This window comes from Heliconius melpomene, chromosome 4 (assembly GCF_056956725.1).
Source record: "Heliconius melpomene rosina isolate 202511_hmr_F chromosome 4, ASM5695672v1, whole genome shotgun sequence".
NCBI lineage: Eukaryota > Metazoa > Arthropoda > Insecta > Lepidoptera > Nymphalidae > Heliconius > Heliconius melpomene.
Window position 1 is genome coordinate 9,305,293 of NC_140392.1, and position 24,393 is coordinate 9,329,685.

The following is a 24,393-nucleotide window of genomic DNA, read 5'->3' on the forward strand; positions in this document are numbered from 1 at the left end:
TATACATAGACAAGTACTATATAGAATGTATTAAAACGCTATTATCGATTTCTTTATTTTTTAAAGTATTTAAATAAGAAATATTTGCTAATTACAAACAAATCTTTAAGTGAAGAATAAAATATTCCTAATATGAAAGTGTATGAGATTACTTGTCACATTTTTGTGGTCCTTATAAAAGCGTAATATGAGAAAATCACATATAATGACTAGTGCCCCGCTTGTGCGAGTGTCCATGGAGTGGGAATCGAACTAACAACCAGCGCGCTTACAGTCGCAACCTCGCGTAATAATGTCTACTACTTAGTAATTTTACATATTCCTATACCTATCCAACGTAGAACATGTTTTTTTATTCCTTAGTAAAACTGACGGCTATACGACAGCTTTAGATGAGCACTCGATATGAGCGTCCCGAGTAGGTTAAGAGGCTCCTTTATATGAGAATTGAAAGGACCTGAATTGAGTGTCCTTAGTGATAGTCATAAACCGTTATAACTCCACGCATGTAAAAACGGAACGGCAATAGGTACGGACCCTCACAAGTGCTTGACAAGCTTCGTTTATAATAACCTTATATTTCTGATATCTTATTATGTGGAAAAATTGGGGTTTTGTTTGTATTTGGCTTGGTATTGAACAGGAAATCGTATGTTGTTTTCTTTTCTTGGGTGGTTATGTTATTAAGAATATTAAATAAGTCTTTAGAAATATAAAAAGGCTTACTCGAACCTTAGATAGGTTCGTATTTTGTGCAAGTGTGCAAGGAACAATGGAAAGCTCAATTTTCCATATCCTCCAAATTACTGCTAATATCTATAGAAGATATTACGTACGAAGTTGTTCAATATTGGCATTAGAAGATATCTTCAAGACGATGCACTATGATAATGTGCACTATGAAAAATAAATGTTATTATTAATTTATCAATAAAGAGTCAGGGATGTAGGGTATGAGGTGGAAATAATAAAAAATCGCTAGAACTTATAAAATGTATTTACAGTACTAAATACTTTATAATAAACATATCACAACCTGTATATTATTTTTATGTCTAATTGTAAGTTTAATGTATACATATTATGAATATCAATAACAAATTTTACATATATAATATACTTTATAATAAATATTAATATCTTTTTAGTATCTATAACTATTTAAAAAAAAAGGTTTTATTCACCTTTACAACGATAAAAATTAGAATTTAGCCTTAAGATTTTAATTTCGTATAATAAATCTAAGACATATTTCAAAAATATATAACATGTATCTACATATGTATATAATTAATGTTATCATAACAAATTAATAGTAACTTTAGAGTCGGCGGGGTGTAACGTCATAGGCGTTTTTAAGTCGACATCGAACGGCGTTAAACGCTCCGAACGTCCCGCAGGGCTGAACCGCACATGTGGTAACAGCTTTACAAGACAGCATTTCATTTGTATTAACGCGAACCGCTTACCTAATTGGAAAAGTAAATAGATAAAATTAAATATATATATATGTATGATAAAGATAAATATATCTATTATATTACAATACAAAAAATGCTGAAGCAACAACTTAGTTGAAATGACTAAGCAGTTCAACAATTTCTAAGTATTATTTTATTTAAATTAAACGAACAGACACACAAATATGTTTCTTATATATTTGATTAATAAGTTATATTTTGCTTTATTAAACATAGCTTAATATTTGTTCTTGTTTAGAATTTCGTAGCAGGTCACTTGAGACTAACAGGAATGCTTGCAAAGATTTCTTTATATTACACCCGCGCCACATTCTTCTGGCGATAACACCCGTTTCATATAAGAATAACTTGGTTTTATCACTTTTTTAACTTACATAATTTTTGTTTTCTCTACGTATTGTTTATATTTTGAAAATAAATCGATTAAGTTCCAGTCAGGAGGCTTGCCCACCGATGCTTCCATATCAACTGACAATTACAGTATTGTAGATAGAAGTATTATTTATAAAAATTGAGAAACTTAAGTTTGTAATGTATGCACGCTTTTAATATAAAATTTACTACAAACATAAGTTAGTAATGGTTTTTTTGCTATGAAATACCTATGAATGTTCAGTTCTAGGATGTTTTCCTCATTTGTATTGTTAGTTCTTACTTCGTGACATATTTCATAACTGCAGGTCTACGGAAAGTGCGGCCGCAAAGCCGCGTAATCACGACCTATTAGGGAATAGGTCGTGATTACGCGGCGAATTTCATACAAAGTGCAGCATAATCAATGTAGAAAAGATCCTAGTATCAAGACAATTAGTGTTCTGTGTTACGCAGAAATAAGAAGTGTGAGATAGTAATAATAGTAAGATTTGTGGGGAGTGGCGAAACTTAACGCCGCGTTTTTTCTACGTTTTTAACAGAGCAGAGAAATCCGAGAGGAATCCGAGAGGAGATTGTACATATAATCATCGATATCGACCTTTCTAAATTAAATTAAGTTTCATTACTTAAACAACATCATATATTAAATATATTGAGGATTAGAACAAGTTACCACTAGAATAAACTTTACTAAACTAAATATATTTCATACTAATAGCAATAGTTAGTTATATAGTCTACATAGAGTACTAACTCCAAACGTCGGGGACTCCACTCCCAAGTTAACTAAACACCCACAATTGTAGTTCAGAACTTAGTTTATTAGTTGTATTGTATTCATGCTTTGTAAATATTAAATATTAGATTGTATTGAGACCGTAGTGGCGCAGGGGGGACTATAAATGTGACGGTATGAGTTCGATTCCTATGAAGGGAAAACCCATGAAAAGAAATCCTTTAATTAAATCTGGACAGCTATTCTACAGTTGACTTTAAAACGTTCTTGATTCGTTAAACTAAATTTCAGGATGAGTAAGTCGGTAGGTTAGCGCGTGTACGAATACAAAGCGACGAGAGTTTAAAATTTCTATGGGAATGGGATAAAACGATTCCATTTTACGTCTTAAAGTTCACGCAAACAAAAAAAGATCAAGGCATCTAAAAAAGTATTTGTAAATCTAGTAAATATTTTTTTATGTGTACTATAACGATTATTCTATTCTATATTATTTTTGAGTTCGACACTGTATCCTATGTAGAATGGTGTCTAGTAGAGGACAGACAAAATTTTAGATTCAAGGCACGCTGTTGGCCACATTCCATTTAAATTCGAAACACACATGCACTAATTGGCGAAATTAAAATAAAATATATATATATATAAAAATAAAATAATTTATTATTACTTTGAGTGAGACTCGTTTCCACTATCACCAAATAAGACTTGATAATTGACCAAAAAATCGTTACTAGCGATTACTATTATATACAATACAAGTTGGTTTATTCAGTAGCGATGCTCATAGTAATCGAACCCACAACCGTCGCGTTGACAGTCACACGCTAACCCTACATTACACGCGTACTCACCGATGCAGTAACGCGGTCCGTCCCCGAAGGGCGCGTACACGGCGGGCGGCGGCGGCGCGTGCCAGCGGGACGGGTCGAAGGACAGAGCGTTGGGGAAATACTGGAAAAAAAACAATTACATATAGAGACTAAGACTAGAAACCGATTATATTAGAACTCACAACATATCGTCAGACTTCATTACCTAAAAAAAAATATTACAAACTCCTGACATAAAAAAAAAAGACTTAAAAGTAAACAAACCAAAACTATAAACAAATTTGTTGTTTTTCAAATAAAAAAAATGATCAAAATTAATTCATTTGTTTAGGAACTACGATGCCACAGACATACACATAGTAACCGTACTAAGTCAGAAATAAATAAAATGTCAATAAAGCACACAATTATAATCACCTGTTCGTCTCTATGAAGTCCCAGTGTGGGAAATACAACTATAGTATTCTTCTCAACGACCACACTGCTGCCCGGGATTTGGTAATCTTTGGTACAAATACGTTGTATCGTGGGAAATGGCGGATATAGCCTTAGGGTCTCTGAAATATAAAAGTTTTTAACGAAATTGCTTATCAAAATGTTTATTCATTCTTATTTTACATATTATTATTTATCTTCACACTGTATGTCGCATATAGCAGTTAAAGGAAATCTAATGTTAGGACATTCCGTCTTAACTTCCTCAAGTTATGGAGAAACCCAAAGCAGCGCTTTGTATTGTTACCAGAGCAAAGAAACGAAAATATTAAATAATTGTTTCGAACGAGCAGAAATCAATCCCATGAAGCGCGCGCTGTACTACGACAGCCCTGGCTTAGAGGTTTCATATTATTAAATAGATTTATATTATAAACTGTTATAGTTCAATTTTCTATTCCTAATCAAGTACCAATTCAGTATTATTATATTAGGTAAATAGCGATTTCTAAAGACATTCATATAATGAAATAATATTTTCTTGGTTGAAACATACACTATTCATATTAAAAGAACTTCTTAAAAAGAAAAAAGATTTGTTTTAAAAGTATTTTTTTCTGTGAAAGTCAAACTTTATACTATGTGAAACTTTTTTAACCTTTTAGTGTTTGAACTTTCGGAAACACAATGTGAAAGTTCTACTTTGTTTAACTAGACGGGAAAGAAGAATTCTTTTAAGAACTCTACATTGACAAGATGATATTGAAAATGTTATTTATGGTTCATCTAAAATAATCAAAATCTTTTTTATCCGGTGGTATAGCGCTGGATACAGCGTGACTACTAGGTTCCCTCTACCTCCCTTCTCCTTACTACTATACTACTGTATGCAGTGGGGGAGTAGAGGGAACGTAGTAAGAAGACACGCCATTCTTTATTTTCCGCCAAATTTTCGAGAATTCTTACCTTGAATAACCATATCCATATAAGTCAAGTCCTGTAGCATTTCCGAACTCATTTTCCCATCATGTTTTCTATACACTTGCTCGATTTCCTCTCTCATTTTGTCTTGTATATGTTGGTGCGCCGCCAGCTCGAGGAAGAGGAACGCTAGCGTCGACGACGTAGTTTCATAACCACCCAGAAATATTATGAACGCGTTGGCCGCTATTACCATTTCAGCTGCAAAAAAAATCAATTTTACGCTGCATCCTGCATATATCATAATAGACAGAGGGAACCTTGTCACTGCTATACTCAACGTCGAGAACAGAACGAAGAAATGAAAATATGAATAAATAATAATTCATTCCTTCCAGCGGGAATCGAACCACCACCACAACCAGTCAATATCACTGTCACACTTCGTGCCCCTGCGTCACGACTGGCTGGTTGAATACAATTTACAAATATATAATTTCCATTACACCGAAATCTATGTGAAGTATATCCAGATGGTAACATATGGATGGTACATATACGGTAGTTGCCGGCGGCGAGCTCGACAACAACGCGTATTAGCGCCGGCGCTCGCGGGGCTTTGTCAGAGCTACTTGTGGAAATGGAATGTGCCTCTTGTATTTCATATATAATGTAATATGTTACCGACAATGTGTGTAATCCGGTATTGCATAGAATGTCTAGGTAATGTATAGGTAATGTATGAATTAGTATTTATTTTATACGTTGCCTAGGTATTCTATATAATACCGAAGGCGCTGCCAGTTATATATATAAAGATGAGAGCAAGGAAGGTGGAGCGTGCGGGCAGGCAAATATTTATTGGTACTTAATTACTAACGAAACCGTAGCTACAGGTTTACCAGTTATTAACTGCATGATAAGTTAGGTTGTATACATAAGCTAGGAAAAATATGTAATGGAAAATAATATTTATATTTTTTTATTTGTTACCTAGTCACTCCAGGTACTTTATATATTACCTAGGTATTTCATAGAATATCTGAATTATAGAGATTACTGGTAACATATATATTTGTAGTAGGTACGTAATTATAATAAGCGTATTCCATATTAAAAGCTAACTAATGAGTGGTGAATGATTTTAAACTACAATTTTCGCAAAAAATACCTATACATATATTAATTTGGTAAAAATATTAAACAATTTAATAAAAAAGTATGTACTAGTACAAATACTCTTCAAATGTAACTTTTATCTACAGAAAGCTTGCGGCAACCCAACTTCCAATAACTTGGTTCATATCACTTAGTGAAATTGTACTCAATATAAGTGATACTGTTATGTCGATTTTTAGTATATCTTTCTAAAATTTAATTTTGAGCCACATCACAAAGAAAAACATTTTTACAGTTTTAGATGAAATTTATCTCCCATATATTGAGTATTACAGTTTTTAGATTCCGCCAACCCGTGACCTTGAACTGGTGCAAAGTGTCAGAGCGAGAAAATCAAAATAATTTATATCCCTGAGTCTACTGCGCTACGATCATGGCCTTAACCTTTTACATATCTTTTACCTTCACTCTATATCTTACTGGCATTAAGAACCTTCCGTTCCCCACTTTCCCGAATTCTTGGGGCATTGCGTGTTAACAGTCGCACGCCACTGACGCAGAGGCACGTCGGACTCCACAAACCCTTTACACAATTTAATTTATTTTAAATATGTAGTAATTAATATACTTACTGATTTTAACGTCATTGTCCTTATCTATAACGTTATTGTTTTTGTCCTCCCCTTGCAACGCCATCATCATGTCTAGAAAGTCTCCACGTTTTTCTTGAACACCTAAAATCCAATTTAAAAATAATATACACGGTGCAATTTTATGACTAGTTTAATAAAAGATAAAGGTAAAAATGCGTAACATTAACTAAATTTAATACTAAAACTAAAATAGTCATATAAACTTAAACGTTTTTACTCTTTTACGTATTGCAGTGAGAGATACCGCTTCTCAAAGGCGCTGTTGCCGCAAAATCAAACTTATTTGAGTTGTATTGTATTTTTATTGAAAGCCTGAACCTAGCTTTGACTAGACATTCAATCTGGGCATTGCTTATTTGTAGGAATCCAAATAAATATATATTTACTTCTCCGTCCACCCACCCTGGGTTTATGTAACAGTAAAAAAATACTACGGTTTATAAAGCTTGAAGTCAGTTGTGGTTCAGAGAAGTGTGATCGTAAACGCGATAGACTGTGGGTACGATTCGCACTCGAGGAAATTAAACCGGTACTTCATTTTCATTTCTTCGTTCTGCAATGCTTTCAGAGCAATTCTGCGTTCAGAGCAATGCCCCCAGAATTCTGTAGAAAGTGGGAAAAAGAAGTGTCTTGTTTTAAACGGAGTGTCTTAACACTAGATTCCCAGACTCCCTCTGTCTACTCTGTTATGTGCGGGTACAGCAAAAAGCTAAAAAATAATTAAGCTGTTTTAAAAGTTACGTATATTGCGTGATAACTTTCTACCTTTTTTCAATTGACAGAACTTTAAAAAATAAAAAGTATAAAGGATATTGATAGATCCGAAAAAAATAATTTTATGTAGATTATGTTTCTTATTGTGCAATTCTTAAATACATAAAAACTTTTAAAAATACCTATATATAGAGGAATTCCTAACACAATTATCTCGAAATAGAAAACCACAAGATAAATGTTTCATTTATATGTGCCTTACAAGAACACCATAAATGGTTTATCGGAGTTACTTACAATCTAATATAGTTAGTCCATTAGAAACTAAGACAGAAACTAAATTGGTCCTCCAACGATCCAATTTAATTGAGTTATTCAAATACGACTCGTAATCAAGTGATTGCTTTGTACTATAGCTAACTTTTTAAAAAAAATCAATGTTTTAAAGTTAGACCATTTCATGGCGCTGCGTCTGCCAGAAACGTGGTTATTGATTCGGTTCCCACTCAGGGATTGGGGACTGGGTTGGAATTTGGGTGTTTTGGGATTGAACTCGGATTTGGGTTTTTCATTAACCACTTTTCAACCGTTTTACTTTTCCGATCCGGTCGACGACTGGAGAAATGTGAAAAGTAAATATGGGAATCGAACCCAAAACCATAATAGATACAATCAAGGTTTTGCCAAATGTTTGGCAAATTGTACGTATGTAATAGATACAGGCTACAGCTTAACTACACCGTCCATTTCGCGTTAAGATGATAATCTGGTGTTCTCAATAATTTTATTGGCTATTACGCTCTAAACTGGAACAGTGTATTCGCTTATTAGTTACTATTAAAACAAATAGTCTATTTGGTAAAACGATGCAGCAATTTGCACCGCAATTTGCATTAGGATATATATTTGTGGATAGTAAATTCACGTCCTCCTCATTTATGTTTATAACAGTTGGGAAGTAAGGGTTTTGCTAAGGCTTCAACTTCACGCTGTATCCCGCACACAGCAGGGTAGGCAGGGAACCTCGTGTTAAGACACTCTGTGTCAACAGAGAGATTTTCTCCTTCACTCCGTATCCCTCTTCACACCCTCTCCAATTAGCCAACCTTTAGACATTACTTAGTGTTGAGTAGCGGAACTCAACGTCTTAACAGCAAATGACAATAAATCATTTTCTTGAGTGAACCCACAACCCACATTCATCACGTTTCATGTTAAACCATGCTCGTTGCGCTATAACAATTCTTAATATTTTTTAATACTTCTAAATACCGACAAGTTGTTGAATTATAATTTTTAATTATGTATAATTATTTAGTCTTTGTTTTAATTAGACGCTACAAATGCTGAGGTATAATTATAAACAAGTCTATTTAAGAAATTAAACTTCTCCTGGTAATACATAAAATGTTATTTTACTAAATTTAATGCTGTTTTAAATAACTTTATGTACTTTATTTAATAAGAATAGAAATAAATGAGATTAGGTATCTCATTGTTCGCAAGCAAAGAATTAAATATTTTATTTTCAAACAATGCGAAATATGCAATCAATAATAGCAAGAAAAAGTATAGTCAGTCAGTTGAAGTATTGCTTTTTTTGGAAAAAAAACAAGGCAAACTCACATACGGGTCACCTGATGGTAAGTGATCCATTCCATTCCAGGTCGAAATATAGATATTATTATAAAAGTCCACTTTATGGGAATCTAGTGTTAATACCTTTAGTTCTCCACATTTCGCCGCTCGATCATACATTCCTCCGAATGGGAATCAAACCCATAACATGCGTATACAGTACACACTTCAAAGACCAAATATAATCACTAATAAAGTAAAATAGTAACAAAGGAAAATAACAATTCAACACCAATAAACAGTGTGTTCATATAAAATGCAGTTTCCCCAGTTTTGCACGCCGCTCGGATCGCACGAGACAAGGGGGAAGGCTTGATTGCGAAACGTAATTGCCTTACTCAATTATACACTCGCTTGTTCGACTCAATATCTTACTTTGTGAGAGATACTACGGTGCATGGAAAGGAAAATGGGGGGTTTAATGGGGGGATGTAATGGGACAACATATATATATATGACTGTAAATATAGTGGCTTCGGCTAGTTGTGGCGCGGAAGCACAAGCGTGTGACTGTAAGCGTGACAGGATGTGGTTTCGATTTCCAGTCGGTTGGTAAATAGCAACGAGGCAAAGCGCGGCGTTGAGTTCTGTAACTTAACTTGAATTATCTTGAATTCGATTGGAAAGTCGAGGATGAAATGTCTTAACACTGGTTTCTCTCTGCCTACTCTGCTATATATGGAAACAAAGAGAGGCGGTTTTTTTTCAGGTTCACACTGGATCCCGCATTTAGCAAGGTAGGGAACCTAGTGTTGAGACATTTAATACCGCGTTCTTCCCTCGACACCACAGCGGTAAAATGAAAATATTAAATAATTAATTTCTTCGAGTGGCAATCGACCCCAAAACCAGTCGCGTTTACAATCACACCCTTGGCCCTAAGGCACGAACGGCCCCATTTTTTTTATAAATATATAAAAAAAATCTCGATTTAAAAAACAATAACAAAAACACGATCGACACCAATAATATAAAGTGGACGCACTTGATTACTCTCATTAAATTCGACGTCCGCACACCGAGCTATTTGTTGCTCGACACCGTTACAAATCGTAGACGATATATCTGACTCCTAATCTGAAAACACTTGGAATTGTTTTCAATTCCGTTTTTAGAATTCCGTGCCTCAAAAGGAATAAATGGAACACTTATAATCGTAGGATCGCTTTGTCTGTTTGTCCGTCTTTCAAGACCATTTTTCAAAAGATAGGCCGGGTCTGTAGTCCCTTGAAGCACAGATCGCAATCACGAGCGCTCATGGATGCATCGATTTTGCTGCATATTGTGTGAAACCTGCCGCGTTACTAAAATCGTAACCAAGAATACGGAACCTTCGATAGACGAGTCCAACTCGCGCTTGAGTGATTTTTTTTCCCTTTCTCGATTCTCGTGTTTTACACTTAGTCTTGTAGAGACTCATAGAAGGTAAAAAGGGACGGACGAGAAACGGAGAGACCTCACAGTTCCCTCTCCCTACCTTGCTATGTGAAAAAAGCGTGATAATTTTAAATTAATATAAATTACTATTTAATTCAGTCTGTAAAACAATTATTTTAAATTAAAATTTAATACAGTCAAATTAACACACTCTTCATTGCAATATTTCACGAATATAATTAATTTTCATCAGCGCTATATGTATTACATCTATATATATAAAATCGAAAGGTCACTCACTTATCACGAAATCTCAGAAACTACATGTGCTAGGAATCTCAAATTTTGCATAGGAGTTACTTATAGGACGTAGGTGCTCGCTAAGACGGGAATTTACAATATTCGACTTCTAAGGGGTTGTTTTTGGGGTCGAAAGTTTGTATGAAACTTCGTTACTACAAATGCTAGAAGTCTTAAATTTTGCATAGACGTCACTAGGACGTAGTCATGGAGACAGAAATTAATAACAACATAGTTCACGCGGGTGTAACCGCGAGCAGGCCGCTAGTATTTAATATAATAATTTAATATTTATTTCATTTACATAATAACTAAAAGTATTTTAATATGTTGCTTAGTTAAAATAATATGGAAATGGAGTAGTCACGAAACACAAGTTGTGGGTTCGATCCCTACTCGAAAAATATAAATATTTATTTTAATAAATATTTATTTTGATGTCGAGGCAAATAAAAAAATTACACATTTAATTTCGTCGAGCGGCAATCGACGCTACATCCTCTCGCTTTAACCGACACATGCTTATGCCTTTGGGCCACGACGACCTCAGTTTATTGTTTTTATTTATCTAGTATATCTTTACTATTTAACTCTTGACTAGTAGAACTTTACACATAAAGAAATATATTTAGATATGAAGAAAATAAAATGACGAATTACATCTTTTCAACTCACCGTTCTCTCTGTCCTTGATGACATTAGACACAATGTTATAAAAAAACTCATGAGTTTTCTTTGGAATTATCCTCATTTTGAAAAATAGCACAAACGCCGGCCACAGGTGGCGCATTGTTCTGGAAAAATAAACACCATATCTTTACGAAAGATTGTAATAGAAAACTTTCTCTACATAATAGATATATGAAAAAATGAATAATTGGGGACATGAAATGAAATTAGGCACAAACATGTCACTGCAAATGCGACGGTTGCGGGTTTGATTCCGACTCAGTGAATAAATTATTATTAATGATTATTTTCATTTCTTTTCATAAATCTCTCTTCGACAGCGAGGTAAAGCGCGGTGTTAAGTTCCAACTCTCAACACGCAATGCTGCCTCGTAAACCGCCTCGAAAATTCGGCGAAAAGGGGGATCGGAGTGTATTAACACTAGATTCCCTCTGTCTATCCTGCTATATGCGGCATACATCATAAAGCTGAAAAAATAAGTATTTTCTTCACGCATCAGAATATAACTAGATATATAGCAAAGAAAAAAAAAACTCGTATTAAGAAACGTAATCATCGATTTGTAATCGACTATCGAAATCTAAAAGGATTTAAGTTATTAAATGTTATAATTTATACGTTTATTACCTATGTACTTTCCGTGTAATGGAGCTATTAAATGTTATTGTGCAAATAGCAAAACATTTAATATATATGATGAAATTAAAAATAAAATACATTTTATGCAAAATTAGGAAGCAAAAGTAAAATTAAAAGTTAGAAACTCAGTCGGTTCCTGTTAAAACCAGAAAAAATAAAAATACACGTCCCAGTGTAGTTTACAGTTTTTATCGAGTTTGTAAATACATAGATATGTACATCAAAAGTAATAATATTTCAATAGTGGCGCAGGAGCACAAGCGTGAGATTTTAAACGCGACAAGTTGTCGCAAATTATCCTTTCTGCGCTCTAATATCGAGACAATGCACGTCGTTATGTTCTGCCACTCGACATAATAGTCGCAGAATTCGGGGAAGGCCCCACCTTATATATATAACGGAAGTATATAATTAGAACAGAGTGTCTTAACATTAGGTTTCCAAGGTTCCCCTTACTTCCCTTGCTATGAGCTGAATACAGCGTGAAAAAATCATACATTAACAAAAACAAATACTCACTTTTCAAATATATTGGAGAACGATATCTCGTAAAAGGCGCCCAAAGCGACCGCAAAGGGATCCTTAGGATTATCCATGACATGACTCTTGACTCCGAACGCGCACGGCACTATCGCGTCCGCAGTATAACCTCCTATAAGTTCATCTGAATCTACTTCCATACTATTTTCTTTCAAAATGTCTGTTCGTTCGTTTGTTACGTTTTCCTCTTGAATAGTTTTTTTGGTGTTTGTGTTGGAAAACATATTTTGTACGTGTAACACGAATTTGTTTGCAGTGCTCTCTAGTAATGGTAGCATGCCTTTTAACTTGATGGGTCTGAAATTACAAAAATAACATATTAATTAGGTAGTATGTACCTTTATGGAGAGAAGATGTTAAAATCACCACTCACTTGCTATTGATATTCTTATACAATATTAGTTAAACGGTAATTAGCGTCTGTGAGTGCGGCAAACATTCTACTGAATAATTATAAAGTACATTAATTATCTAGATTTTGCCTGCGGCCTGGCAAGCTCTCGTAATTCCAATTAGTTAACAGCAACGTGACATGACTCCCGGTTTATAAGACCAATATAATATGTATTATTAAAGTCTTGAGACGCTAATTTAGACATATTAAGTATTTAAAGTTTAACTTTAAATACTTTAAAGCAAAATTTTACTTCAGTTCTTTGATTATTACGTTTCGTCCGTGCCGTATTACATCTTTTGCGGCGTTGAGTTCCACCACTCAACACGCAATGCCTCGAAAATCGGTGAAAACTGGGGAAATTAATGTCTTAACACTAGGTCCCCTCTGCCTACCGCTATCTCAATTTGAGGCCATAAGGGTGTAACCGTAAACGCGGCAGTTTGTGAGTTCAATTTTCACTCGAGGAAATTTAATATTTCATATTTTCATTTGTTCGCTCTAATAACGAGACAAAGCGTAGTTGAGTGGGCTCATGGGCTCAAAATGCAATGACTCCAGAATTCGGCGGAAAGCAGAGAACAGAAGTCTTATGGGAACGGAGTGTCTTAACACTAAGTGTCTAAGTTCCCTCTGCTTACAAAATAACAAGAAAATTTTACCTATTAGTGTTCAGGTACCTCGTATGAGAAAGCCAAGTAGCCTAACAAGCTATTCAATTAGCAGCCTACTCTTTGTACTAAACAGTGTCGTTCAACTAACGATAACGGCCTGAATGCTATTCAGACATTAATTATATATTAAATTACATTTTGCAACTAAAGCAAATAAATTATATTAGATTAGAAACTTTAATTTTATTTTTTCTTCTGTTCCCGCATAACGCTTTTTATGGCGTAACTCAACGCCGCGCTTTATCACGTTTAACCACTGGCACCACATTGTTTCAGATGTGATTAAGGCGTGAAGCGTATTTAATTATATAAGTATTAAGTAATGATATAATGCAAAGAGGAAGTGGTACAATAATATTTCCTATATTTGCTTTATATGTTTTCTTCTAATAAATTGAATTATTTAAATTTCAATACACTTACTTAACAGTAAAATATAATTAACATTTAAATATAATTTAAAGAGAATTAAATTTATTGGGTAGTAAAAATTATTCAGGGCGTCATCACGCTATAAGCGCTATGGTCATCTGTTTAATCCACACTCGTGGAAACGAGGATTGGGAAACTAGTGGTAAGACACTCCGTTCGAGCGGAGCGGGCTCATTAAGGACCATGTTGAACTCGAAAGAGTAAACTGCATACTGCATTAGTCGGGCGGAAAAGGCCGAGCGAACAGAAAGAGTTGAAATGATCGCGCTCAGTTGTAGTTAAGCGAAGTAATTACAAAATAAAGAACTCTTTGTTGATGGAAATATAAATATAAAAATATATACTCACGAGAATATCGGCGATATCTTCGCCCTCAGTCGTTTCCATTCGTTTCCTTGTAAATATAAGACAGACTCCGCCAAAGGGTCCAGCTCCTTATCGAAAAAGAAACCCCTGTCCGTGAAATACATGAAGTCGTTTACACAGACTCGTTTTATAAGTTCAGGGTCGCATATGACGAGTGTACGCCGGTAGAATTGGTGTATACCTGTAAATGATTATAGTATTTTTTTAAGTATTTGTTTTTACCTTTTTTTCAGCTTCACGCTGTATCCCTCATATAGCAAGGTTTTTTAATTTCACACTGAAAATCACACAAAGCAGATGGAACCTAATGTTAAGAGAATTAAGTGCAAGCATTTTTTTATTTAAGTGAGTCTTGGGGTCTAGGAATTAATTACATATTTGTACAGGAATTTTAAGAATTGAACCTACATCTCTTCCACATGCATAGCTGCTGCTGCATATAGTAGACTAGGCAGACAGACAGAATCTAGTCTTTCTCCATGGGGATTTAATTCCCCCGAGATCTCAATCGAACCCACTAACATCGCGTTTTCAACAATTCGCTATAGCCTATCAAATCTCTGGCATTAATGTACATTGGAGTTGTAAAAACACTCCCTTCTACACTTTCCGCCCAATCTGGAGAAGCTCTGTGTTAAGTACCAATAATGCGTTTTATCTGATCAGACCCAAGTATTTCCTAAGTGAGAATTGAACCCACAAACATTAATTACACTTAGAAATTGTACCACTGCACCACAATAATCTCTATTTTGTTACAAATAAAATTCGTTTAATTCTACAACATGAACTTCTATTCAACATTAGAATATTGTATAATTCTCTCAATTACACTAACTGTTATTGCTATTTGCTATTGCGGCCGACCTAACTGCACTACGGAGCATTTATTACATTATAAAGTTTAATTTATTATTACTATAACTTTATTATTTGTTTATTTTAAAATATACCTAGCAAAATAATACATATTATTGAGGCCATCGTGGCAGAAAACACCGATAAATACTACGAAAATCGAGATATTCCCCGTTTCCCTCAGGAATGTTGAAGTCAAGGACGGTCCTCCAATTATCACCGCTATCTGATAAGCGTCGTTAAACCAGAACTGCACCAAGATTTTGTAATCATGGCTATCTCTCTAATAGGGTACCCGACCCTTAAGAGATAACCAGACGTGTTAAGTACTTTACGGTATCTCGAATTTATATCTTTTAATTATATGTTTTCAATTAAAATGTAGATTTTTTTATGTTGCATCTCACTTACTATTTGATATATTTTTTTTATTTTCACATTGTGTCCAGCAAATAAGAAAGTAGGCAAGAATAACTTAGGAAGCTAGTGTTAAGACACTCCGTACTCATTTAGACACTTCCATTCCCATTAATTTAAATATATAACATTTAAACAATAATAAACATTAAAAACATAAAAATCAACGTACCTAAGAACTTTTTATTCTTGTACTTATCGTATATCTTTTGTAAGCAGACGCCACCTTGTTCTTTACCCGCGACCACCGATCCTATATGCCCGACAACAGGCAGAGCTGGCGGAGAGAACACTCCTCTATCTCTCCAATAGTCATAGTCGTACATTAGAAAACATAATATTACACTAGCACTTATTAAACTTATTAAAATATATTTTAATATATCACTGCCAAATGCATAATATTGTAAAATCCATACAAGGAAAATCACTATTTGTGTTAAATTATTTTTGAATCCAAACATTTTCACTATTCACATTATATTTCAAATGAAAGTTTTTTATTTTTATTCTTCAGTTCAGTTTGATATTTTTTATTGTGACATATTCATCAAATGAAATTGCCGCGTCTTTTTGTTTTTTTTTTCTATTTTTTACAGACTACGATATCGAATCATTCATCCTAATTCTTAATTCAAAATAAAAAAATATATTATTAAATTTAAATCGTCGTTTAAATATTTTTAAATTTAGAATTAAGTTCATTTATGTATTTCACGAAAAATATATTTTAAAATTAAAAATAGTCAGATCCGACCGTCAGACGCGCGCGCGCCGTCGAATGTGTTAACAAAACATGCGCAACTGCGGTGCTGTAACAGAGAAAGTTACGAGATTGTTAGATGCTAGAACGATGCGATTTTTGGAGAACTAGTTGTCGAATTACTTTAACGAATTGAGCAGTCATCCATGATTCGACCGACCGGACAAACCGACGGCTGCACACTTTCCACCTTAATTAAGTAATTAAGAGGTTTTTTTTTTCACACTGAATCCCGCACATAACAGGATTGCCGTTAAGAGAACGTTGCGTTGCCATTAAGAGATTTTCGGTTTTCATTCTCCGTCGAATTCTGGATATTGAGTGGTGGAACTCAACGCTTTGCTGTGCCTCGTTATCAAAGTGAGGAAATGAAAATGCTAAATATTCCATTTTTTCGAGTGTTAATGGAATCCATAACATGTAGTGTTTGCAGTGTGTGACTGCACTGCTTGTATCCCTATCGACTGGTCTTATTACGAGGATAATTTACAATAAATTTTAATCTACGAGTAGGTATATAACCCGTTTAGTATCTTTTTTAAAATTATATATTGACACTGCGATACTAGTTCTGTAAGAGTAATGATTGTGGCTTTAATTCTCATATGAAATGTTTACATATATTTCAAAATATTTATATTTCTCCTATTTAAGGAATCCAGGGCTTTGAAGAAAACCGAGAAATTCACCGTTTATTAATGAATATTTCAATGAAGGTTCTCACGATCCACTTGCAATATGCAAGAGACACGGCAATTTTATAAAGAAAAGAAACAACCGTTGCGCAGTTGTCTAGTTGGGACATGCGTGAAAATAAAAAATAATCTAGGTATGTTTAGTCGTACGCTCTAATCTCAGGAACTCTCACGGTCTAGTTATCGGGGAAGGTTAGGCTATATTACATCACGTTAAATGTTTCTATGTAATCCACCTGTGCTCTCAGCTACTTCTGACAATTGGAATGTATCAAGTTTCACATACAACTGCTTACTTAATTATTACCATTTAACCAGGCGGGCGAATCCCTAGATACAATCAAGGGCAATATTTAAAAACTACGTCAAATAATACAATTTCTAATCTATCTATATATATAAAATCGAAAGGTCACTCACTCATCACGAAATCTCAGAAACTACATGTGCTAGGAATCTGAAATTTTGCATAGGAGTTACTTATAGGACGTAGGTGCTCGCTAAGACGGGAATTTGTAATATTCGACTTCTAAGGGGTTGTTTTTGGGGTTGAAAGTTTGTATGAAACTTCTTTACTACAAATGCTAGGAGTCTCAAATTTTGCATGGACGTCACTTATAAGACGTAAGTACACACGGAGACGGGAATTTCCAATATTCCACCCCTAAAGGGTTGTTTTTAGGGTTGTTAGTTTGTATAAAACTTCGTCACTATAAGTGGTAGGAGTCTCAAATTTTTTATGGACGTTACTTATAGGATGTAAGTACACACGGAGACGCGAATTTCCAATATTCCACTCCTAAAGGGTTGTTTTTAGGGTTGATAGTTTGTATGAAACTTCGTCACTATTAGTGCTAGGAGTCTCAAATTTTCTATGGACGTTACTTATAGGACGTAAGTACACACGGGGACGCGAATTTTCAATATTCCACTCCTAAAGGGTTGTTTTTAGGGTTGATAGTTTGTATGAAACTTCGTCACTATTAGTGCTAGGAGTCTCAAATTTTCTATGGACGTTACTTATAGGACGTAAGTACACACGGGGACGCGAATTTTCAATATTCCACTCCTAAAGGGTTGTTTTTAGGGTTGATAGTTTGTATGAAACTTCGTCACTATTAGTGCTAGGAGTCTCAAATTTTCTATGGACGTTACTTATAGGACGTAAGTACACACGGGGACGCGAATTTTCAATATTCCACTCCTAAAGGGTTGTTTTTAGGGTTGATAGTTTGTATGAAACTTCGTCACTATTAGTGCTAGGAGTCTCAAATTTTCTATGGACGTTACTTATAGGACGTAAGTACACACGGGGACGCGAATTTTCAATATTCCACTCCTAAAGGGTTGTTTTTAGGGTTGATAGTTTGTATGAAACTTCGTCACTATTAGTGCTAGGAGTCTCAAATTTTCTATGGACGTTACTTATAGGACGTAAGTACACACGGGGACGCGAATTTTCAATATTCCACTCCTAAAGGGTGGTTTTTAGGGTTGATAGTTTGTATGAAACTTCGTTACTATAAGTGCTAGGAGTCTCAAATTTTGCATGAGCGTTACTTATAGGAAATAGTTGTTAACTAAGACGAGATTTTGCTAAATTTGATACCTAAGCATGTAATTTTGGGGTTGATATTGTATGTGCAATTTCGTAATTACAAGTGCTGGTCAAAAGTCTCAAATTTTACATACGAATTATTTTAGTGTCTACGTGCTACCCTAGATGGGAATTTGACATGGATTTGGAAACAAGTTTTTTTTTCGAAATTCGACCCCTGAGGGTGTGTTTTTCGGGATATAAGTTATAACATCTATTAACTATATAATGTATTTCATATTCAACATATAATTAAAGGATATAAAAGCGAAAACTGGACATGAAAAATATAGGCCTTCGTGGCGCAGGGGCACAAGGGTGTGGGTTCGATTTCCACTCGAGGTAATGCATTATTGTACATTAATATTTTTGTTTTTTCGCTCTAGCAGCAATTCAAAAGCCAGGCGTGAAGTTCGGCCACCCAACACGCAATGCCTTGAAAAATTTAGTGGAAAGTGGGGAAAGGAGTGTCTCAACGCTCGGTTCCCTTTGCCTATATTCTGTGCGGGATACAGCGTGAAGCTGAAAAAATAAAGATAAAGAGGCCAGTCGTGGTGCAGAAGCACAAAAGTGTTATAGTAAATGCGACTGGTTGTAGGTTTTATGTCTACTCGAGGAAATTAAATATTTATTTAAATTTATATTTTCATTTCTTCGCTCTGGTGTCGAGGCAAAGCGTGACGTTGAGTTCCATCACTTAATACGCAATGCCTCCAGAAGTCGGCGGAAAATAGGGAACGGAGTATCTTAGCTCTAGATTCCTTCTGCCCACCCCACTGTGCGCTGGATACAGCGTGAAGTTTATGAGGCCGATCTTGGGCTCTTTACATTACCAATCGGTGTTTTGACGTAAAGTAATAATCTCGCTCTGCAGTTGACTCCCAGTGTCTTTGATATCAACTTGCTCTTGCTTTCCGTATGACCGCGATACTAACTGATAGTTACTAGAAACGGTAAAGCAAAGCAAGCAAAGAATAATATTTTTTTTGTTTAAATTAATAATGTTCTATAATAAAAATTTACGTGATAAGAGCCCTATCAGGAATGAATCCCTGTCAAGGTCAGTTATTTCGTCTTTAAGTCTGTTTATGCAATTGTAAATTATTTGAATAATTCAAATTAATACTTATATTTCTTTTTATTTATTAATACATATGTTAATATGGTGAAAGTAAAAAAAAGTAAAAAAATAAATAACCATATCTTTGCGTATATTTTGCAATATACGCTCTAAAAAAAATCGTTAATATATGTATTTACAAAAAAATACTTATAGCCGATCTTAAATAGTAGGTAATGTAGGTTGCCTTTTTTTTAAACCATTCAAAATTCTTATAACAATTACGTTAATACGGTACCAAAGTTATCGAAATGTGCATATTAGAAATCACTAAGTGCGCTGCAAACAAGAAATATTAGAACATAAAGTAATTCAGTATATTGAATAAATTATTGTGTAGTTCAAGCGGGCGAAGCCGCTGGCGGTTGCTAGTATAAGTATATTTTTTTCTAAGATCTCGGCAAGTCAAGTTATTTCACTAAGGAAGTGTGACTAAAAATGGCGTGGTGCAGGGCCCAAGCATGTAAACACGACAGATTGTGGAATCGATCACCAATCGAGGTACTAAAACATTTAATATTTTCATTTCTTCGCTCTCACGTCCGCGCCTCAAAGCGCGGCGTTGTGTTCCGCAACACAACACCCAAATCCTTTAGAATTTGGGTCAAAATAGTATATAGAATTTCTTAACCCTAGGTTTCCTAAGACTACACTGCTGTGTGCGAAATACAGGTGAAGCTAAAAACACTCCAAATATTTAAAAATGGGTGAAATTAAGTAAGTAACACCTCCCATAACAGAGATGATTATTCTATTTCACAATATAATTCAATTTGATATATGTAAAAGGAAGTTGATATATTATTTTTAAATAGTCCACCACACCGGGCAGCTATTTCTTTTCATATTCGTGACACATTTTCGTGAGAATATCTCCAGCATTTTCTTTACAGCGAAAAATGTTGCAAAAGAATACTAATATATTTTGTCCTGTACATTTTTCAATATAAAATGATAGCCATATTTTATTTTAAAATATGATTAAAGTGGGTAAACTTCATGATAAAAATAAATTTAAAGTAATATCTTTCACGCAACTTATTGTTAAGACATTCGTTCTTTTGGGGAAAAGAAAATATAAAATATTTAATTTACCCGATCGGGGATCGAACCCACTACCTGTCGCGTTTACAAACGCACGTTTTTCTTTTATTTACCCAATTCCATTTAACATATTTCAAATTAGTTTATGGCGAAATCTCAAATAGTCTGACCTGGTTACTAGCTAGCTATATGAAGATTGTTATATAAGTGAAAAAAAAATGCTTCGAAATCATATATAAGCCATTTGGTAACCCATGTAGGTCAATGTTGGCGTGTTGGGTGCTTTACGTAAAACCCTAAGTTGTTATATATTCATACATATTACATACATTGCGGTAGTTTCATCTAACGACCGTTACTGTCTTATTGCATGTCGATTTGGTAATTACGAATATTTTATTTGTTTTTTTTATTTTAGATTCATTTTTTCACGCATTGGAGGGCAGGCGAGGGGTATTTAGGAACCTTGTAATAAGTCACTCCGTTCCCATTACTTCTGTTTCCCACTTTTCGCTGAATTGGAGGTATTGAAGTGTTTGTAGGAACGGAGTTAGAGACACAATTCCAAGCATTCGGCGGAAAATGGCGAAAGGAAATATCTTAATGAGAAAGGAGTATCTCAGCACTACGTTCCCAGTTCTCTCTACCTACCCTGCTTTGTGCGTTATGCAGCGTGAAACTAAATAAAATATATCGTTATTCTCCTGTTTCATAAAAAAAAGGAATCTCTCTTGTAATGTCTCGAAATGAGACAAAAAGTGGTAAACGTAGTGTGTTATCACCATGTCTTTTCGGTATGCTCTCAAGTTGAACATCTTACACAAGTTTTACTTTGTAGTGATGTAGTAATAGTAAATACTATAAACCCGCATTTTGCAAGGGCAATATCTATACTAATATGAAGCTGAGGAGTTTGTTTGCGCGCGCTCAACTCAGTTACCTTAAGAACTGATTGGACTCGATTTTTTTATGTTACAAAATGAAATAGAAATATATTATTTATGGAGGTAAGCTATGTTGCACAACGTTCCTCGGTTCGAAGTGCCCCAATGTACCCAAAGATTTTTGGGGAATTAGAATTTGGCATACACAATAACCTTAACAACGACGACCTTAAGAAGACAGCGGGAATCCGCTGGTTTCAAAGGGCGCAGGACCTCCTGAACTCCCACCAGTGGCGAGAATTAGGGGAGGCCTATGTCCAGCAGTGGACGTTGAAAGGCTGATGGATGGATGGATAGATACACAATAATTATTTTTCACTAGTTAGTACTAGTCAATTATTTCCATTCAACCACTCCTAGCGGGCAGCAGGTCGTCGCACAAGGGAGTGACTGTAATGCGATGATAGTGGGTCCGATACCCACTCGAGGAAATGAATTATTTCTCAATATTTTAATTTCTTCGCTCTGGCACCAAGACAAAATCCCAGCGTTAAGTTCCGCCACTCAACACGCAATGCCTCGCAAAATTAAGCGACAATTCCGTAACAGAGTGTCTTAACACTAGGTTCCCTATATGCGGGATACACCGTGAACCTGATTTTTTAACCCCACCAGCGAAGTCACAGGCTAGAGCTAGTTAAAAAATAAGAAACGAGCCCACCACTAACCGGATGGCGGCCGGCCGGCCATTGACGCGTGTCGCAACCAGTCAGTGGGTCACCACTTTCAAGTTTATATTTATCTAAATATGTACAAACATATATATATGTAGTTAATTATGTTTAATTTGCAAATTAGTTTTGTAATCATCTTAATTTGATAATTCAGATTGTTATACAGTTTCTCCAATCTTCTCAATGAAAACATTCTTCGCGTAATCAAAACCTATGGGATACTTCCCCTGAAAAGTCTCTACAGTTATGAAATTTGGCATGAAATGAAACCTTAACAATACAAGAAGAAAAAAATCCAAGAAGGAAAAATTTGTATAAAAATTATTACAAACTTATTTTAAACAAAATGAGAACATTGGCTAATTAAAATTTCTCAATTTTAATCACGGTGTAATAAATACATAATATTATTTAAATTAAATTTTTGAAATTTGGCAAGAAGAGACTTGCAGTAATAATAAAAGAAAAAATCGAAAGTAAGAATCTTGTATTTTTATTTGAGGTAAATAAAAATAAATCTTTTATAAGTTACACATCCCGTTGTAAGTCAAATCCTATAATCATTAACATTTGCACGGAACCCTCGATGACGGGAGACTTCAGTCCGGCTCGCACTTGATCAGGTGATTTTTGATGTTAATCATGGTTTATTAATCAAAAACAAAAGTTTAATATACATAGGATTATTATGATCTAGAAGCGAGGAATATATTTATTCAAAAATAAAGGCTTCAGTTGATCACTAATTTTATTTGAAGATTACGTACAAAGAAATTACTAGAGTATATATATAGGAACTCCTCTAAATAAAATTTATTTTTAAGGTTTCATTTTCTTCCCGTGTATCAGACAAAGAAAATGAGAGGAAACCGTCTTCAAATATCAATAAATATATGAAATATTTTTTATGATCTCCAATCTTCCAAGCCTCTCTTGTACTGTGCATAGTTTGTTGTAAATTGTGCAGTTTGTCACACATGGAGTGTCTTAACACTACTTACTCTACTTCCTCTTTTTCTCGGTCTTCACTTACTTTGCTATATGTGAGATACAGCTTTATAAGGAAGAAAAATATTTGAACCAGTTCTAAAACCTTATTAACACAGCCCAAAAGAACCTTTTAAATATTTCATGTACACATTAACACTTCTATGCATTTATACACATAAAAAAACTTATAGTGTCTGTCTGTGAATTTCAACTGTATGTTTTGTCAAAGCATACAGTCATTTACACGATACCAAAACATAAAAAACTTTTTTGAAAATTTTATTTCTTTGTCTTTTTGTTTTTCTAGGCTTATCTCGGGAACAAGTCAACCATTTTCTTATGGAGCTTTCCCTAGAAGGCAGAGGAAGCTGTTAGGCAACATATAGGCTGGTCTTCCCGCGGTACGGGATGTACGCGCACGCGTACCTACTGCCCAGATCAGTAAGTATAAATGGAACAATCCATCAGTCTTACCAAAATTAAAGCCAAAAAGAGTAATATAATTATTTAGCATCTAACAATTAACAGTAAAGATCCCATACTAAAAAAAACAACCATTTGCCCTCAAATACGGTTAAATAAAACTAAATAAAGAATCAAAGAGAAGAAGAGAGTTCAAGCGTGCAACTGTAAGCGTGACAGGTTGTGAGGTCGATTCCCACTCAAGAAAAGGAAATATTGAAAGAATCATCGAATAATTCAAGCGAAGGCGTGTGCGGGCGCTAGTCTTTGTATATATTGAAATATCCAAACTAAACGTGTGACACAAATCGTTAAATACTCGAGTAATAGGCGTGTTAACGATTTCACAAACATCCAATGTGCCAACATGTACAGCATTCGCCTCAGCCTATGTACAAATACTGGATCTTACTCATAGTGGACGAAATAACGTTTTAATAAGTTATTTTCTTAGCTATTTTAATTTAAATTATAATTTATTTATTTCAAAATATGTAATAAAAAGAATAAT

General features: G+C 34.6%; 1 protein-coding gene across 1 annotated transcript; it reads right to left on the reverse strand.

Moving 5' to 3' along the window:
- Nucleotides 1-979: 979 nt before the first annotated feature.
- Nucleotides 980-16,166, reverse strand: LOC146539676 (cytochrome P450 6B2-like). The gene is made up of 9 exons (XM_085208099.1): nucleotides 15,766-16,166; nucleotides 14,301-14,499; nucleotides 12,432-12,749; nucleotides 11,258-11,376; nucleotides 6,533-6,634; nucleotides 4,827-5,042; nucleotides 3,843-3,982; nucleotides 3,447-3,546; nucleotides 980-1,469 (listed from the first exon to the last, which is right to left on the reverse strand). The coding sequence occupies exons 1-9, from the start codon at nucleotides 16,055-16,057 to the stop codon at nucleotides 1,300-1,302; spliced, it is 1,656 nt and encodes a 551-aa protein (XP_085064225.1). The 5' UTR covers nucleotides 16,058-16,166; the 3' UTR covers nucleotides 980-1,299.
- Between the last annotated feature and the right edge of the window lie 8,227 nt (nucleotides 16,167-24,393).